At 33.8% G+C, this 21251-nt stretch overlaps 1 protein-coding gene across 2 annotated transcripts in view; it reads right to left on the bottom strand.

The window, feature by feature from the left end:
- Positions 1–16382, bottom strand: part of LOC100114125 (endonuclease III-like protein 1) — an 89232-nt gene extending 72850 nt beyond the window's left edge. Inside the window, exons 1-3 of one of the 2 annotated variants that reach the window (XM_031932279.2) lie at positions 16337–16382; positions 15613–16181; positions 15235–15528 (exon numbers count right to left, since the gene is read on the bottom strand). In XM_031932279.2, coding sequence (XP_031788139.1) covers positions 15235–15528; positions 15613–15801 — 483 coding nt within the window. In that variant the 5' untranslated portion in view covers positions 15802–16181; positions 16337–16382. Of the gene's footprint in view, positions 1–15234; positions 15529–15612; positions 16182–16336 lie in introns of those variants that run through there. The other variant, XM_031932282.1, reaches the window with a different exon arrangement.
- Between the last annotated feature and the right edge of the window lie 4869 nt (positions 16383–21251).

Raw genomic sequence — 21251 nt, 5'->3', positions numbered from 1 at the left:
AGAGAATGTGCTCGGATTTTTACTAACAAAAAGAAAGCACCGTTCCTGACCGCTTTACAAACTCTAAAAAATAAATTTTTGATTCGAACACTTTTACAAAAGCTCCAAGAGAGAAGCTCCAGCGATCTACCGACTTTTTGCAAGAAGCTGTGCTCAGCTATCCATGAACAAGGGGTTGCGCCGCTGCAGACCGATTCACAAGCTCAGAAAAGACAATTTTCATGCGAGCGCTCTTGCGAAAGCACCGAGTGCGCTTCTCTAGCGATCTATCAAAGATTCGCGAGACACTGTGCTCGAGCTTTGATGAACTAGGGGTAGCGCTGCTGCTGCCTATTCTCGAGCTCAGAAAAGACAATTCGCATGCGAGCTCTCTTGCGAAAGCTCCAAGAGCGCTTCTTTAGCGATCTACAAACGATTCGCGAGAAACTGTGCTCGAGCTTTGATGAACCGGGGCTGCGCTTCTCTAGCGATCTATCAACGGTTTGTTAAAAACTGGGCTCGAGTTTTGATGAGCAAAAGGTAGCGGCGCTTCTCACGGATTTTTGAGATACAGTTTCACGCGCTTGCTTTTAATTTCTAAATCTTACTGATTGCAGTCTTTCTGCTTTTCATTAAGTGTAGATGTGTGCTGTGGAAAGCGATACTCATCAAGACTTGCTTAAGATTCGCTATGTAAAGGGAGACTTATCTGTAACTTGTTTGGGGATTCGCTGTTAGATAAAAATGTGTTTAGTTGAAGATCTTTTGCGCAATAGCTCGGCGAGAACCTAGTTGTGGTTTGTTAAAAAATATTCATTAAAAAATAAGGTAACACTTCACAAGGGTGTCTCTTTACGAGTTTTCGTAGCTTTCGAATAGTACAGTGTACGATATGAGTGTGCAAAGTAGGTGATTCCCGCGCAAGTGGAATGGCGATAAAAGAGCAAGTCTGAGTAGTGTATACTTACGTAACGCATAAATATCGTATACAATTTTCTTTACTTATAAAAAATACAAGAATAATATCAATTTTATTTATATTTAATAGTTGAATCACATACATTTCTAAGAATCATCAGATAGAATTACATTTGCAGCAGTACCAATCGTGGTCACTGAAATACAATGCGTTTTTAGGTACTTCTATGTTTACACATGAGTAATGAAACCATAATAAGCAACTATCACATTGAATACAGTTGGTATGAACAGATTTAGAGCATTTGATACACGTGAATTTTTGTTTCGTTTTTTTATCCTGTACTCTTTGTTGCAGTTGTTCAAAAGCAGATTTTTTCATAAAATTTTGTAAAATGCAAATGTCTACGTCTTCGTCTAAAAATGAATCAGGTAAATGAGCATTATCTATGTCAGTAATTTCCAATACACACTCGCTAAGTGTCAAATTACGGATTTTCTCTTTTGAAAATTGCATCCAATTTAACATAGTCTTGGACTGATCTACAACATTCATGCACCTGTACTTTTCTTTTGAAATTTCGCTGTCTTCTCCAAAATAGACTAGTTTGTTCTATAATATTAAAATCAATATTCAAGTATAACGTTTATGTTTTTCAATTTATTGTTAGTAGTATAGATTTTAACTTCATACCGCGTGTGCAACTGATAGTAATTATAAAAGAGTATTAAACTTGAATTAGGATTACAAAATACCTTTATAATTTTGTATCCTCTGCATTTTTCGGGAATAGGCAAGTATTTGTCATTCTTCATTGCTTGATAGTGATTTTTCAGAAAGCTTTTAACTATGGATAAGCTATTTTTAGGAGATTCAGATTGCCAAGCTTCTTCAATTATTTCATTCATCAAATCAGATCCGAAATGTGGAGTATCAACTGTCATGTTAATAATGACGTAATAGAGCTTTAATTTATTAGAAATTTCTGTTTCTTGTTCATCCAATAAAATTTTAGGATTTTTTTCCACCTTGCATAAACTTTAGAAAAATATAGGTTAGTTAATTATGCGCAGTTATGAAATTTAATATAAAGCGCTTTTGAGTCAAAGAAAACGCTCATAAGATCAAAGTTGTATGTAAGGATGTTCTATGGTTAGACGAAAGTTAATTAAGAGAATAAACTGAAACTTTGAAGATGAATTCCTCTAGTGTATACAAAACGATTCTGGGTTCCTGATAATTGCTACCAAACATATTTCTACAATATTTGAGTTCAATGTTAAAAGGCTATACTTGGGCATAAATTTAAATCGAAAACGCAATTATTAGAGGGATAATTACATACATACATCTGTAGCACTTTCAAGTAGTAATTATAACCGTCATTTAATATACGCTTTTGGTCTAATAATTAGATATGTTAAAATCGAAATACTCACTGCATGTGCCGAATACACTCTTTACGAGAGATAAAAAAATCTTTCAACTGTTGGACCTCTTCAGAAGAAGGACGATAAGAAAAAACTTCGGAGAAAATCGTCCTTAAAAACGTCGACGACAGAAAGTCTGGAATATCTTTTTCTCTCGATAAAACATCTATCAGTTTTCTATATTTACAAGGATTATCAGCAAACTTAAACAAAACTGTCTTCGGCATCTAGTGGACTACTATTTTAACCAATCGATTATAGAAAGCTCAATTTTTCTCTTCAATTTCAAACCGTTTTAATAGGTAGAACAAATCAATGGTATCGCGTGAAATTCGGTAATGATTTTCATTTGTTATCAAAGACATTCTGATTCGATTAAGTCAGTAAAAAAATTAATAAGGTATGTGTATTTATGTGTGCTTTGTGTGCTTAAAATACTTCACTTTTATGTAATTTAAATAAAGACCATAAAAAATTGTTTAAGTCTGCTTTTACATTTAACTGGCCAATTCTTTAAAGATATAAAACAGTAGAAGTAAGTTCATAGTCGCGAGATTCTTTATAAAAGAGTATTTTTTAAGAGAATATAATGGCACATCAAGGGGGGCAAGCGGGAGCGAGTGACGAAGCTAAACAAACAAATTTTAAATCCAGCTACCCCATAAGCCGAAATTCCGTATAAGAAAGTCTCCTTTTAAAAAATACGATAGCATATCGAAGGGAACGAGCGAGATCGAGACCAAACTTCAAAATGAATGTTCTTAAAACTAACTACCTCACGCTCTGAGATTCTTTATTAGACTTTTTTAATCTCAATTTCAAAAATACGATAGCGAATAGAAGAAGGCAAGCGAGAGCGAGAATCAAAGCTCCAAAACCAAAGTCGGCTTACTTAAAGAACATTCACGCAGTTGCTCAGAAATAGCAAAGCACGCAGTCTTTTTGTTTTTTACTAAAGAATAAAGCTGAGCAACGAAAAGAGACTTATCTCGCGTGTGCTATGGCGAGCGATAATCTTTTCTTTATTAAGTCTTCTCTTGAGCCTCTCAGACGATTCATCATGGGAAAAAAGAAGAATTACTACAAGAACTTGCATGCGCTAGATCTAAAATCGCAAAACTTGCGGTATTTCTGTATTCTGCTAGAGAATAGAGGTGAGCTTCGAAGAGAGACTTATCTTAAGCGTCTCCGGCAATTCGGCATAAGAAAAAATGTCAGTTTACTCAAAAAACTTTCACGCCCTTACTACAGAATCCTAGAGCTTGCAGTCTTTCTGTTTTTCATTACAAAATAGGCGTATGCTGTGGAGAGAGACTCTTCTGGCGAATTATACCTTCGGCCTCTGGCACGCTGTCTCCAAAAAATACGAGCCAGTATGTCTACGAAGAAGAGAAAAATCCCTGGACTGAGCCTTTTCGAGCTTTAATAAAGAAGTGCTCACGATTAACGGACTTTTTCGAGGCCGCAAATGACGCCTTCGACCTCTGACGCGCTGCTTTCAAAAGCATAAGCCAGTTTATCAATCAAAAAGCTAAAAACCCCGAAGAGGGCGATACATCAATGACTTTTGATCGTTAAACTGGCTTGTACTTTTGAAACCGGCTCGACAGAAACTGAAGGCCCAATTTGCAGCGTCGAAAAAGTGGATTGATAGTAAGCAGTTTGTCACCAAAGCTCGGAGAAGCTCGCTACAGAGATTTTTCTCTTCTCCATTAACAAGCTGGCTTGTATTAAGGACTACGCGCCAGAGGCCGATGGCGCGATTGGCAAAGCCAAAAAGCTCGGTTTGCTTTTTACATTTAAAAAAATTCGTACATTATTTTATGTACACAAGTAACTGAAAATCGACTTTTAAAAACTCCTTATCTATTAAACATAACAAAGGGTTCAGGTGTATCATTTATAGCACTTACTTTTCAGATAAGGTTCCGAGACCATCGTGCAGCTAAATTTCCAAAAACTGCAAGAAACGGTCATAATGCACAAGCGCTACAAGCGACTGAGAGCGCTGCTTAAGTGATCTATCGACATTTCGCTAGAAACTGGGCTTGGATTTTTATATTATCGCAAAAGCTCCGAGACAGCAGCTCCAGCGATCGACTGACATTACGCGAGAAACTGTTCTCGAATTTTAATGAACAACGAGTAGCGCAGCTTCTGACCGATTAACAAGTTCTAAAATATTAAATATGCGCACACTCTCGCGAGAACTCTGAGAGCACTGCTTCAGCGATATACGGACTTTTTGCAACAAACTAGGAATGGATTTATATAAACGAAAGGGAGACACTGCTCCTGCTGATTGTCGAGCACTCAAAAATCGATTCGTGACGCATACTCTCTAGCGAAAACTCCGCGAGCGCTGCTCCAGTATTCTACAGAAGTTTCGCTATAAAATGGGCACCGATTTCATTAACATTGTTGAAAAAGGTTGGATCAATAAACAACAACTTGAGGTTTAATTATTGTTTAAGTATATTGTAAAAGGCTTGAGAGCCTAGTCGGCGGCACGTCTGCTCACATCGGAGTCTTACAGGCAAGAGAGAGAGTGTATAGTACAGTACAGCATAGTCTGCTCTACACACGGAATATGATATAGTACGTAATAGGCGATTAGAGTATAGCGCGAGACATGCGCGGTTCGTCAGCTCTCGCGTGAGCTCGTCTCAATGCACAAAATCGCAGTTGACCAATAGATGGCGCGACGTGTACCATTTTGGTACTAATAATCAAGATTATAATACTTACTATATTACAACACGCCTCCTTAAGTTTATAATCTTGATCTTTAGCATTAACTTTTCATTTTCGATACATTTTTCTATTACATTTCAAATTAATCTTAGCGCTTTTCTATTTTCTATAAACTTTGTTTTATCTAGACTTTTTGTTAACATATCTGCTAAATTGAATTGAGAGTCTATTTTTATAATATCAATTATGCCATTTTCATAATTCTCATTAATATAATGATATTGCACTTCAATGTGCTTCGAGTTTTTAGTGAAGTTACCATATTTTGCAATCGCAATTGCACCTGAGTTATCCTCATACATATTAATTGGTTTATCGAATTCTACATTGAACATTTCGCTTAATAAATTTTTTACAAACAATATTTCTGTTACTGCTTCTGACATAGCAGTATATTCTGCGAAAGTTGCACATTTGGTTACAGTGCTTTGTTTATGAGTTTTCCAGAAAATTACATTACCATAAAGTCTTATTACAAAGCCTGTTGTAGATTTTCTATCTACATTATCACCTGCATAATCAGAATCTACCATACAATCTAATATTTCGTTTTTCAAGTTATCACAATATGTCAATTTTAGATCTTTAGTTTTATACAGATATTTTAGGATTCTCAACGCATATTTATAATGTGTTTGGTCGTAGCAACTTTGGTATCGACTTAAATAATTTACGCTATACGCAATATCTGGCCTTGTGCCTGTACTAATGTATAATAATTCTCCTATCAAGTTTCTATATTTTATATTTTCATCAATTTCACTAGCTTGATCTAGTTTTAAATTTGACTCCATTGGAGTATCATATAATTTCTGTATTTTCTTCGACTACTTGTACATGTCTAGCATGAATAACTCTACCATTGACGAGAACTTTATAGCCATTTTCTACATAACCTACTAGTACACCTAATTGGGCTTTATCGTCCCATTTGCTTTTTCGCAACGCTTCTGGTACTCGTACAAAGACTCGACTGCCATAAATTTTTAAATGATCAACATTTGGTTTTTTACCAAAGAATATTTCGTATGGCGTTTTATTTTTAGCTGTATTTGCAATTGTGCGATTTTTTAGATAAGCTACTGTTTTCATAATGTCAGGCCAATATCGCCTATGAATTTTTGCTTCACGCATTAAACATCTGCCCATATCCATTGCGGATCTATTATATCTTTCCGCTACTCCATTTAATTCATGGACGTACGGTGGGCATGGCAATAGTTCAATTCCTTTTGATTTTATAAAATCATGAATTTCCTTATTTAAATATTCTTTGCCATTATCACAACGTAATTTCTTAACTCGCTTACTAAATTTATTTTCTACTAAACTAACAAATTCTTTTAAACAACTGGCAGTCTCTGATTTATTTTTAATGCAGAAAATTCTAGTACACTTACTATAATCATCAATGAAAGTTACAAAATATTTTTCTCCCCCATAACCGATTGTGTTATGTGGACCATTTAAATCTGTGTGAATTAATTCTAAAATTTCCGTAGTTTTTGATCTATTATTTTCGAACGGTACATTTGCCATTTTACTCTCTATACAATTTGCACATTTCATTTCGACATTTTCTATTTTTTCTGGCAATCCTTTTACTAATTTATTTTTCACTAATTTGTTCAAATATTGAAAGTTAACATGACCTAGTGCTCTGTGCCATTTCTCTTTATCAGTTAATTTTAATGAATTTACAAACATTTGCTTATTTTCCTTTTGAATTACATAGCTTTTCATAAAATATAGATTATCCTTTTTGTTTGCTACTGCTATTAATTCTCTATTTTTATTGTAAATTTTGGCATCATCATTTTTTGCTACTACTGTATAATTTTCTGTGACTTTAGAGAAACTCAGTATGTTTTGTCTAATGCCTTGAACATAATAAACATTTTTTACGTCTACTTGTTTTTGATTGTAATAATTTTTAAAAAGTAATTTTACAGTTCCAATTTTAGTAGCTTTCAAACTTTTACCATCAGGTAATTTTACTTCAATAGGATTTTTTAAATATACGAATTTATCAAAATATTTATCATTATTTACAATGTGGTCTGTGCAGCCACTATCTAGTAACCAATTAATTTGACCTAAACTTTCGCTACTATTTTCTAACGCAGTTACCTGGTTTACCTCTGGGTTGCAGACCTGGGTCAGCCATGCTTCGGATGAGTAGTCGCCCTGTTGTTCGCCTGAAGATTTAGCTTTGGGTTGACCTTGACCTCTGCCTCGCTGATTGTCTCGGTAGTTGCCTCGGTTGAAGCCTCTGTTGAACCCTCTGTTGTAGCCTCGTTGATTTCCTCGTTGGTGACCTCGTTGACCTTGACTGTATTGAGCACCTCGTCCTCGGTTGCTCTGCTGCTGTGGTCTCGTACACTCGTTTATGACGTGGCCAAATTTTCCACAGTTAAAACATTTGCCTTTGGTTTGTACCGCAAAGGTACTGGCATTACTTTTATTATCTGACTCAGCATTAGTCATATTTTTCTCTTTTATTTTCGACTTTACATAGTCTACTGTTCTTTGGTCTTCTGGGATAACATCTATAAAATCCCCAATGTAACTATAGCTTGGTGGTAAAGCTCTAAGTAGATATCTCAATTTTTCGACTTCTTCTAATTTCCCACCAGCTGATTTGAATTCATTAGTTACTTTTTCGAATTCTACAAAAAATTCTTCCACTGAATTATAATTATTTAATTTGATTTCTTCGATTTTTCCTCTGCATATAATTTGCAAGGCTGTTGATTGTGTTAAATACATTTATCGAATTTTGTTATCATCTCGAGAGCTGTTTTACATTCACCGATGTATTCTAATTGTTTGTTTGAGATAGCACTAATTATCATAGTGCGAGCTTTTAAATCAATCTTTTTCCAATCATCTTCTTTGCCTTTATATTTATCAGGCATTTCATTTATTGCTGGTTCGTTGCACTCTTTATACTCTAACAGGATCATTAATCTAATTTTCCAACTGGAATAATTTGCACCATCAAACACTGGTATCATAATGTCTTCGATTTTCGCTTGCTTAGCCATTTCTTTTTCTTTTGCACTAATGCTCTCGTATACTTGATTTTTCAATTTAATAATCTTCTTGAGTGCTTTTAAAAATATTTTTCTAATTTGATTTCTTGATTCTTCTTTTAATTCAATATTTTTGGCTTCTAATCCGTCTTCTTGTTTTACTTTAGGCTTAAGCCACAAGTACATGTGCTTAACCTCTAATTTGCACGTGCTCTGAAATAGCACTTCACCACGTGTTTCACTCGCCGACTTTAATCTTCTTGCATCGCACTTAAATCTTGATTAGTTTTTAAAAATCTTTTTATTGTTGAGTAGCTGACGACTTTATCTACGTCACTGAGCTTATATTTTTCTTCTTTAACCCTTTTTGACCGGTTAATTTTCACTTGAAAATCTTCTTCTATCGACAGACGTTTCTATACGAAAATTCGAATATCAATGCTTCACATGCATATAATTTCTCCAGATATTTTCTTCTTTAATTTCACTGCTCAATTTTTCACTGTGCGATTTACTTTTTTTTAACAATAACCGTTAACTACTTTCCACGTGGCTTTTCTTCTAACCTCACTTTGTTTTACACTAAATATCTCTCATGTCACTCATATGAGTAGACATGCGGGATAAAATATAAATACCAACCATAGCTCCTGCTACCATGTTGAAAAAGGTTGGATCAATAAACAACAACTTGAGGTTTAATTATTGTTTAAGTATATTGTAAAAGTCTTGAGAGCCTAGTCGGCGGCACGTCTGCTCACATCGGAGTCTTACAGGCAAGAGAGAGAGTGTATAGTACAGTACAGCATAGTCTGCTCTACACACGGAATATGATATAGTACGTAATAGGCGATTAGAGTATAGCGCGAGGCATGCGCGGTTCGTCAGCTCTCGCGTGAGCTCGTCTCAATGCACAAAATCGCAGTTGACCAATAGATGGCGCGACGTGTACCATTTTGGTACTAATAATCAAGATTATAATACTTACTATATTACAACAAACATAGGAAAAGCAACGCTTTTGATCGCTTAGCGAACTCTAAAAAAATCATTTTCGATGCGCACACTTTCACAAAAGCTCCAAGAGAGAAGATCCAGCAATCTACGGACATTTCACGAGAAGCTGTGCTCCGATTTACATGAACAACGGGTTGCGCCGCTGCTGACCGATTTACAAGTTCTGAAAAATGAATTTTCAATGTGCACACTTTCGCGAAAGCTCCGAAATCGCTGCTCGAGTGATCTATCGACATTTCGCTAGAAACTGGGCTTGGATTTTTATAAACAAAGAAAAAGCAGCGCTGCTGACTGATTTACAAGCTCCAAATAATCAATTTTTAATGCGCACTCATTCGCGAAAGCTCAGAGATTGCTGCTCGAGTGATCTATCGACATTTTGCTAGAAACTGTGCTTGGATTTTTATAAACGAAGAAAGCAGCACTCCTGACCAAATAACAAGTTCTGAACAATCAATTTTCTATGCGCACTTTTCCGCGAAAGCTCCAAGATCGCTGCTCGAGTGATCTATCGACATTTCGCTAGAATCTGTGCTTGGATTTTTATAAACAAAGAAAAAGCAGCACTGTTGACTGATTTACAAGCTCCAAATAATCAATTTTTAATACGCACTCATTCGCGAAAGCTCAGAGATCGCTGCTTAAGCGATCTATCGACATTTCGCTAAAAACTGTGCTTGGATTTTTATAAACAAAGAAAAGCAGCACTCCTGACCAAATAACAAGTTCTGAACAACTATTCTCGGATTTTAATAAAATACGGGTAGTGCTACTTTTGGCAGGTTTTAGAGCTACAAAAAATTAATTTTATAATTTTATGGATGAAGAATTAAATTCAAATTTTATAGGTCTTACCTGGCTGACCTCTACATTCATTATAAAACATTCATTCTTTATTACAAATTTTATTTTCATTATAAATCACGTACAGGATCAAGTTAAATGAAAAGTTCATCGATTTATGACTGACAGTGTTATAGCTATGCCAATTACGCATGAATTTTTTGCTCAAGTGTGAGTGTGCGTTTGTCTTTGTCGTATTGCAAGTCTGCTAGAGCTTTGCAGGTGTTAGCTGACGAACTAGAAATTTGCTTTTATAGCAGTTTAACATGAGCTGCGTCTCCCCGTACCGATTTTCTTACGTCCGGGTGTAGCCAACTGATCATCTCGAACATCATTATCGTTTCCTATAATGATGCTTGTAGAAAACTTCTGCAGCATTTAGTTGCGATGGCTAGCTGTGGCTTGAGCAGACGTTTGCATCTTCGCGTTAAACTATTGAACAGCAACCTTTGGTTACGGTATCTGCAAAGTCGCTGAGTTCAACCTTGTTGGCCACTTCGGTACTGGGCTATGTAACGGATCTTGCGTATTCATCTTCTGTATTGACGACTGCATGTTAATTAAGAGGTTGAGATGAAGGAGTAAATCATACACAAACGGGTGTCTTTGAACACTCGTTGCAATTCGTTTGATACTTAAAAAATATTGAAAATTTAAAATGAAACAACTCACTTCGTCAAAAACAAGCTGATTAGAAGGTAGAGAGCAAATTCACTGAGTAGGAGTAGTATGGGATCGCGCCGATGGAAAAGGATTCGCAGCAGGATGTAGGAGAGGTTGGCAAGTTGACCAGCAGCCCGAATAAACTTCTTACACGATCTGTCACGTAAAGAATTTGTATGGATTATACTTTTTATTTGCACAATGAGCACGCGTTTAAATTGTCCTAATTGCCGTTCAAACTGGCCGCTTACTAGATTATGGTTCTGAAAATTGTAACTTATATCTAAAAATTAACAATCAAGTAATTTTTTTTCTAAAGCACTAATGAAAATAATGCTTTAAAATTCTTTTACAATACAAACTTAGCATACACACTCAATTATTCGGCAGATTTTGCTCTCAAACCCAGAGAATTGTTGATGACGTTTAAAAAGGAACGTTCGAGTCAGGCCAAGGACGCCTGACATTCAAGATATCAAACTAACTCGATACCTCTCCAAAATTCAGAGCACTATGTTTTTTTTAAATTCTGAGACTGGGCTTGGATTTTTATTGAAAAGGAAAAGCACTGCTGCTGACAGATTTACGAGCTCCGAAAAATCAAATTTCAATGAGCACTCTTTCGCGAAAGCTCCGAGATCGCTTCTTTAGCGATCTACCGACGTTTCGCGAAAAACTGTGCTCGGATTTCGGAGTCGAGCGTTGTGACAGGGACACCTCTAGCAGACGAACTAACCTTGAGTCATAACAATAACAAACCGGTGTAGTACCGTCTTGCTTCGGTCCGCCCTGTTCCGCGTTTCGCTGTGGCCGCCATGTCTAGCTCTCGCGAACTAATTCACATCTTACAAAATTTATTTCGTTAATTATTAAAAAATAAAATCTACATCTAACGATAATGTTTTTTGGTGGTTTTAAGCATTATTGGCCACGGCCTATGCGATGGAAGGGTAAAAAACATCCTGCCATACTTTTTTTTGCACTTATTATTTTTAGCCTCGGACAATTTTTTTACTGATAAATCCTATCGAACGGAGCAAACGACAGAAGCTAGAGCTAAGTTTACTCTAACTTTTCACTAAAAAAGATTTGTTTGCACCCCCGCTAATTTTGCTAAAATCACCAATTTAAGTATCTGTACGCTTGATCGTAGACATACTGTATAGGCAACCATTTTATCAATTTTGAAGTATTTAAGAGTATAAGTAACGTTATTAAGAATACCAAAAACGGTATAAATTAATTAACAAAATGAACTATTACCAAGATTTGAACCCAAAACCTTGGCATGATAATCCAATGCGCTATTAACTGAGACATTTGCTCTCTTCGAAGGTTTATGTATGAAAGCAATCCATATATGTAGATTTTCATTTTTATTATCATTCTTTTACGTACGAATAAATTTTCTTTTTGAAATAAATATAAATGATAGAAAATAAATTTATTATTATTAAAAAAGTAATTGGTTATAATTCCATCAATTAATTTCATGATTGGATTTTTTGTAATTTTCAAACTAATCAATATAAGCAATTATGATTTTAATAACAATAAATTTATTTTTTATCGTTTATTTCTTTTTCAAAAAGAAAATGTATTGATCCAAGAAAGAATAATAACAAAAATGAAAATCTACATAAATGGATTGCTTTTATATATAAACCTTCAAAGAGAGCAAATGGCTCAGTTAGTAGCGCATTGGATTATCACGCCAAGGTTCTAGGTTCAAATATTGGCCAGGGAATTTTTTTTTTACTAATGTTACTCTTTATTTATTGTGAATGGTCCATTTCGTTAATTAATAGTTAACGGTATTTAGAATTTTTAATAACATTTCAAAATTTTGTTATTAATCAACCAAAAATTATGTAATTATCACGTGATAATCTTGTGATAATTTTGTCGATAACTTCACATGAGTATCACGATATTATCACATAATTATCACGCGATAATCACGTGATTTTTTCAGTATGGATAAAATGACGTTATAGAAGGTTCCAATTCGTAGCAACAAATGACGTTAACTAATGACGTCGTTTCACGTCATTTAATGATGTCAATCAATGACATCATTATTTTCAACAGGGATATAACTTTAAGTTAAGTAAACTGATTAAACAAAACAATTTGTTTGCTTTATGATTAAATATAATAAACTTGTGTTTGTTTGGTTAATCTCAGTTCTTCTTTATCTGTAATTTCGTTGCGCAATATATCAAACTCGCCTAATCCTTTACTTTTTTAAAAGTTTTTTTTAGAGTTATTAATTAACTGGATGAATAGTTTAAAAGTTATTGGAAAAACTCTAATTACAAATCTGAAAAACATGATAAAAGGCTAAAAAAATGACTATTCTCCAAAAACTTATGAACTATTAATCTAAACACAATAAAATAATTTTCTTTTTTGGAAATTCTTTGACAAATTCAAGGAAATCAGTTTTAAGACCCTATAATTAAAAATGACTAATTTCATATTTTAGACTAAAAGGCTGATAGCCATAAAAATGACAAATTTTGATCTAAAGCTTGTAATTTTGGCCTTATAATTTACTGTTGATGTTCCAATAGATTTGTAGTAACTATATTTCAATTAAGATTTTAAAAGATATGGTAATCTTGGTACACTCAACAGTAGAACTGAATGTAATGAAAATTTTGGAAAATTTTAAATAAAACAATTTTGAAAATGCTATGTTGCGCTAACATGGATACACAAACCTCGGGGTGCACAACCTAAAGCATGACATTAGCTTTTTTATACCATTCTTATATATTGCATAAACATGGATTTACAAACACCACCCAGCTTCCTATAGATAAGTGCATATGCCGAATGTATAACCACTCCAGTGTTAATAAATGCTGTGCCAATTTATACCAAAACTGTGCCAAACCATATAAATTTTCGACATTTGGCACAGTTTAGTACAGTTAGGTACAGTTAGGTACAGTATGGCATAGTCAAACTTCAGTGCTTATTTTTTATAGATTACAGCCCAGTTCTTTCCTCAGTTTGGCATAATATTGTCACAGAATTACATGATATTGGTACAGAATAGCACAATATTGACACAAAATGGCAAAATATTGTCACAGAATTACACAATATTGGTACAGAATAGCACAATATTGACACAAAATGGCACAATATTGGTACAGAATAGCACAATATTGACACAAAATGGCACAATATTGACACAGAATGACACATAATACATAATATTACACTCAATGTGGCAGAATCATATCACAATGTGGCTGTATCAATCTGTGCAATTTATGCCAAATGGCAATAATTTATTAAGCATATATTTCTCAATGCCAGTCTGTGCCAAGCTGTGCCAAAACTATGCCGCAGAATGCCACAAATATACCAAATTTCCAAAATGTATATGGTTTGGCTCAGTTTCACCTGTTAAAAATAAATACATATTTTTTGTATGTATCTTTAGTAGGTACTAAAAACATGTAATTTGCTTGGTAATACGTATTAAAAATATGTACTGATTTGGGACTGACTATTTAAAATATATTAAATATAAATATAAGTATTTGATGTGGCCATAAATGGTGTTATTATCCTTATGGTACTTCCATTTATGGCCACATCAAATACTTATATTTATATTTAATATATTTTAAATAGTCAGTCCCAAATCAGTACATATTTTTAATACGTATTACCAGGCAAATTACATGTTTTTAGTACGTACTAAAGATACATACAAAAAATATGTATTTATTTTTAACAGGGTCGGCACAGATTAGCACGCTTTTAGAACAGTTTTAGTCTTTTTATCCCCACCAGGGCAAAATCATATATACCTTGCACAGTAAAGACTTGTTTTGCAAATAACTGTATAGAAATTCTATTATGAAATTATTTTACTACTCAAATTTAAAATTTATAATCAGCAATTTCAAAAACTTTAAATTACAATACAAAATTGTTTTTGCAAAATCTTATTTTGTAGCTATACTTACATAATAAAATTGTTTAAACAATTAATTTTGTTATTTCTATGTAATAAGACCAATGTACATAATAGAATTTGTATATATTTTCATAAGCAACCCAACAAAAACCTTTGCAGGTTGCTCTTCTTTCATATTACTTGCCAGAGATGAAAAAAAAAGAAAAAGTGCACCCATTTTATTTACAAAAAAAGTCAGCATACTTTCTGCAGAATTTTTCCACTAACTTTTTTACAAAATTTTTGTAGAATTTCTGATAGTATAAAGTATATTAAACTTGAAAAAAGTTGCCATATATCTTTATTACACAAATGCTGCAAGATAAACTGCAGAAATACTGTAAAAAAAGTCTGTAGGAAAATTTTGAAAAGGTATGCACAAAATATAAATGCAAGGCTACAGCTTTGTCTGTGGATGTAGCTGCAGACGTTTTCCGTAAGGGTTTGATTAAAGATGTAATATATACCTTCAGAAAAAGATGGAAAATATATTTCTACATAAATTAAAATACAAAATTTAACATATATTTTCTGAGTCACTTATCCTGTATAATTCTATATTTTATTAATTCATATAATTTTTACTTAAAATATATAAGGTTGATACAGTACCTTCCAAAAGCTCACAGGATATATAAGTTTTCCAAGTCCTTCATCAGAAAGAGAGACTATAGATTCAGGTGAACAATCAACTTCTTTTAACCGTTGCATAACTTCATAAGTCAATTGATCTTTTGTTTGACTACTCAACATCAGAGAAACCAGAGTCTGAAATCGGAAAATAGTACTACTGGCTGAACTATCTGCACACTGATCACATCCCATAGTATCAACTGGAGCTGTGAAGTTCTCTCGCATTATCCGTATATTACATAGATGTTGTTTCCAATTAGTAGGATACCAAACCTGCAGATTAAAATTTAATTTGTTATTCTATTGGGCTATTGGTTTTACTTGTAACAAATTGTAAAGCGTATATAATAAGCCTACCTTATTTGCTGTTGGTTCCAGTTCCTTACTGTTTTTATTCAAATTTAAAACATCACTCTCTTGATAATCATTTAAAGTTTCAAAAAATCTTGATGTTGTTCTATCATCCAGGTTTTGATTTAATGGATTTTTCTTTTTCAATTTTATAGGAATTTTTGGCAAATTTTCAAAGTGTAAACGTTTACTCATTATCAAATTTCCTTTCTTATACAACTTCGAAGAGTTTTAATTAAAAAATTTATTGTATATTTAATATATATTATATTATGAAAATTATCAAATCTGACCTAACCTGATCAAAGAAAACTATTTTTTCTCTTTTATATTAATACAATTAATATAATATTAATAATTGACAATAGAATTTAATTTTAAGCACCAAACTATATTTAAATAAAAGTACTAAGCTAAAAAATATTGATTCCAAATCTGAAAGGAGTCTGAATTGGCAACTGAACGATACCGCCACGACCCTGGCGGATTAAATTCAGAAGCTGAAGAAATATCGTCCATACAGTGCTGGGGTCACGATTATTCGGAGGGTCGCGAGATATTAGATGAGATCCCGGCTGAAAATAATCATATGATAATCATATGAGTGTTCATATGATTATCATTTGAGCAATCATATGATTATCATTTGAGCAATCATATGAGTGCTCATATGATGATCATATGATAATCATATGATACTTTCGACCGAATCCTCATATGAGAATCATACGATTCTCATTTGATGCCCTCTGGGCCGAGCTTCCATGTTAACATTCCTAATTGTGATCGAACTTCACTTTGCAGGTTCGTTTAGTTATCAATAGTTCCGTACTGAATGACGGTGCGGTCTGAAGTAAGCTATCGGGTGCGTTTTCTGTACATCCGGTTGCCAATGCTCCGGGGACAACAAAGGACGAAGCTCGACGAACCTGCCCCCCCCCCACCCCCCCTCAAGACTTATAGCTTGCAACCAAACATTTTTAATTGGCAACTGAACGATACTGCAGCGCCAAAACTCTGTGTTAATTTTTATAAGGTGGAGAATTTTGGAAGCTGAGGAGATGTCGTCTTTGGTATATATAGATATAATATATGGGTAATATGGACGCAGTGCTGGGATCACGATTATTCGGAGGGTTTTGGCGCTATTATTTATATTATTTATATATTTATATAGGCAATTATTTATATTATTTATATATTAATATATAAATAATATAAATAATTTAACAATGAAAACTATAACTTGCTATGCCCGATTAATTTCACTTATAGTGTTAGTCTATTAAATTATTCAGGCGACTTTAAGTTAAAAAACCCAAGATATTGTTATTGACTATCCCAGGACCCTGCCGCTTCCGCGGGCTCGTGTGCACACACGAACATATCTTAATCGGCTAAGCCGAGCCTTCTGCATGCCCGATACATTATTAACAATAATAAACAGGGCTCTTCTGTACCTAGTTATAACAGCAGCGAGTAGCAATAAAGCTGCTGTTACAACAGATATATTTCAACAATTGTACAATGAACCATTTGATTGATTTGTTTATTTGTATATTTCTAAATTTAATAAAACAATAGCATAAACTCAAAATTATTGTTTTAAGAAAAGATTACTTTTAATGCAAGTAAATTATTGCTATATTATTCTTATATTTATTTCAAAACATTACCAATATATATATCGATACACTTGTGCTACAAACTTGTTGTTAATTTTGACAACTTTATGGGTTTCAGTGAAGGGGCGCAGTTCGCTTCAGCGATCTGTGAGACGAGTCTGAATTCGTTACCCTTTAGTCGATATTGTTACACAAGTAAACGCACTGTGAAAGAGATTCGAATAAGAAAAAAATTACAAAAAGATTATCTTAATTCTAATAAAATTAAGAAATATAGAAAGTGTGCCATAGAACACATTATTATTACACGACCGAAAATTTAAATATGAAATAAAAAATAAAAAATATGAAAGAACTATGAAATTTTTAAGGTGTTTAATTTCTAAGACCCGAATTTTCACGACCAAAAATTCGTACGATCAAAAATTTTTAAGTTCCAAAATTTTAAGGCCCAATAATAAAAAATATAAAAATGCCAATGTAATTAAAAAAATGTGTATCATCTAACAAGATAAACCAGAGAACCGAAAAACCGAAGAAAAATTGGAAGCACTCTCTCTCTCTCCCTCTCTCTTTCTCGCCCTATCTCTCTCCTTCTCTCTCTCTCTCTCTCTTCCTCTTCTTCTTCTTCTCACCTTCTATCCACTCACGCTCCTGTTCTGATTTTTTACTTCTTTTAATCTCCTCTTATTCCTTTCACTCCTGCTACACTTCTTATCTCTCCTTTACGTTACAAACCTTCCACAAACTGTATACTAACGCGCACCTCTAACGCGTCTGTTTAAGCCAAAATGCGCCAAACATCTTAGAAAGTTTATTAAGAAAAGTTAATCCATATGCTAGAGCTTATGAAATGATATCCCTGGCGAGAAAAACCACGTGATTTATCGCATGATCAATCACATGAACAGTCACTTGATTTCTCAAGTGATTGATCACATGATTTCTCACGTGATTATTTGGCGTAATATCTCACGTGAGAAATCACATCAGGAATCACTCATAAAATAGAATTTGTTTTAATTAAAATAAAATTATTTTGTTTTTACTAAACGATCATGAAAAATAGATTTGTTGATAATCCACAAAATTGACCACAAAAAAAAATTAAAAAAAACGTTGCCCTAACCGAGGATTGAACCCCGGTCCTCAACTTCACAATCCATTACTGCCTGAGCTATTTGTGCTGTTGTAAGTATTGAAATTCTATACTGTTTTTACCTAAAAATATCTTTGATTTATGACTTCGTACAGTTTACACTTATACTTCAAGATAAAAATTGAAAAGATTTAAAATATTTTCGAAGTTAAGATTGATATTTATAATCTAAATTTGATATTAACATTATATTATATAGCATAGAAGAATTATTCTAATTTATAAAAATGTTAAATAAGATTTTTTATTTTATTAATGAAATTATTTTGCTTATTTTATCAATTAGCAGCAGATAGTCTATACACGTGTTATGTCCTAAGCTATTGAAAGCTGTCACCGGACAGTAACTATACGGGTTATTTTTCTTTCATAAGCACGGACGAGGATAAAGCTTCAGAGCGCGAAGCTGAGCACCGTCGGTGCTTGACTACCTTCGCGATCTGTTTAATAGAACGGCCTCCAGTAGCCGCCGGAAAATCTTTCGAAATTGCACCGTTTTCGTTGCACGCACTGATTTTAGTTAAACTCTTTAACGATGATTCTGTAAACTTCCGAGAAATTTGTGGTAAGGACGTTACTCTAATTGTAATATCGTTATCGCGAATATGGTGGCTAACACCGGCACACAAAATAAAAAAGTTGTCTGCGCGAGAAATCAGACCTATCTATCTTTATGTTTTTCGGGTCGCTAAATTCGTATATAAGGTCAGTTAGGCCCCATCACGTCAGGGTCAAGGTCAGTTGGAGGTCAAATTAAGAAGAAAAGGTTTAAAAAAATTAAAATGCCATATATTTATTTTTTTTTGGTCGCTGAATCCAAATCCGGAATCAGTTTGGCCCCATCTCGTCAGGTTCAAGGTCAGTTCAAGGTCAAACTGAGAAGAAATGATTAAAAGAAATAAAAATGCCATACATTTATGTTTTTTTGGTCGCTGAATCCAAATCCGGAATCAGTTTGGCCCCATTACGTCAGGGTCAAGGTCACTTCAAGGTCAAACTGAGAAGAAACAGTTTAAACCGATTAAAATGTCATATTAAAACTTTCCAAAAATGGAAAAAGATACCGAAAAATTGTAAAAAATCTTATTTAATCACATAATATCTTCCTTGTGTACAGAGAAAAGTTGCTTTCGTTTATATTTTTTTCTTATTTTGCTTTTTTTCCACTAGCTTAGTAACTCTCGATGTCTTTCTTTACTCCTTTTTTCTCTTGTAACGAACTCTTTTACCCAGTCTCTACTATCCCATAAACACAAGAAGCAGGGATTTTTAGTAAAACCTGATTGTTGTCCTAAGATCATGGTTGCAATTTTAAGATCACCACAAATTTTCCATTGATGTTCCAAGTACTTTATTTTTTCCAATACAATTTCTAAATTTTCATAAGTCTCTTTCAGCTTAGTCGAGTGAGCTATGGGAATGGATGCAAACCTGTTTCCGTTATGAAGCAGAACAGCTTTCAGACTTCGTTTTGACGAATCAATAAAAAGTCTCCATTCCTCGTCTTTATACGTATTCGGTTTTATTGCATCGACTAAACCTTTAACATCTATACAATATACCAACGAATTCTCTTCATCGTTCGTAAAAAAATTCCTAAATTCTTTTTCTCTATCTCGATAAAAAGAGGCCGTTGTTCCTTTTGCTAACAGATTTTTCGTTTTAAGAACTGACGCTAGATATTCTCCTCCATCTTTAGGTAATCCTAAATTTCGAATAAGATCACTTAACTCTTCTTGGTTAAAGGTTTCTGGAGCTTTTCTTGTACTAGCTGGCAGGTATTCTTCGATTGAGGATTCTTCGTCAGATTCTTCTTTAACCTCAGAACCTTCTTCGTCACAGGACTCATGAACTTGCATTTCTTCTACTTCGCCTGAGCGGTCCACATCCATGGGTTCGATACTAACAGTTTTATCCCTGACTTCTATTCTCACAGGTTTCACTACTGAAGAAACGTCTGCGTATACAATTTTAGATTTAGTAGCCGTGTTAAAACCTTTGGTATTAGTCATACAAAAATAGCAGTCATTTTGACACGTTGGAGAAGACCATATCATTGGTATTGTAAATTTCAAGTTTCTTTCTGTTTTATCTCTTTCCCAGCATATTACCATCGTATAACATCTACTGCAAACTTTTTGTGGCACCCAGTTTACATTTTGATTGGCTACTTCAATACCAAAGCATTCACTGTAAATCAACTTAAACTTTTCAGATAATGACCTCATGTTTTTTTCTAATACATATTCTCCACACACAAAACAAAACAAATTACAACTTTTATTACATTTATGTGAATGATTTCAAAAATTGTTTGATTGTTTGATTGATTCAAAGATTGTGAATGATTCAAAAATTTGGGTTACTTGATGATTTATAAAATGCATTTCTTACATTCCCATCTTGATTACTTCCCTCTTAATCTAGGAGATGTCAGTGAAGAACAAGGAGAACGTTTTCATCAAGATATAAGTGTAATGGAGAATCGATATACCAAGGAAGATGGAATGTCACAATATAAACGAAAGCAACTTTTCTCTGTACACAAGGAAGATATTATGTGATTAAATAAGATTTTTTACAATTTTTTGGTATCTTTTTCCATTTTTGGAAAGTTTTGATATGACATTTTAATCGGTTTAAACTGTTTCTTCTCAGTTTGACCTTGAACTGACCTTGACCCTGACGTGATGGGGCCAAACTAATTCCGGATTTGGATTCAGCGACCAAAAAAACATGAATATATAGCATTTTAATTTCTTTAACCGTTACTTCCCAATTTGACCTCGAACTGACCTTGAACCTGACGTGATCAGGTAAAACTGACCCCAGATTCAGATTCAGCGACCAAAAAAACATAA

The sequence above is a fragment of the Nasonia vitripennis genome (assembly GCF_009193385.2).
Source record: "Nasonia vitripennis strain AsymCx chromosome 1 unlocalized genomic scaffold, Nvit_psr_1.1 chr1_random0006, whole genome shotgun sequence".
Classification (NCBI taxonomy): domain Eukaryota; kingdom Metazoa; phylum Arthropoda; class Insecta; order Hymenoptera; family Pteromalidae; genus Nasonia; species Nasonia vitripennis.
Note: the sequence above shows the minus strand (reverse complement) of the source record. Positions and strands in the feature narration are given on the sequence as shown.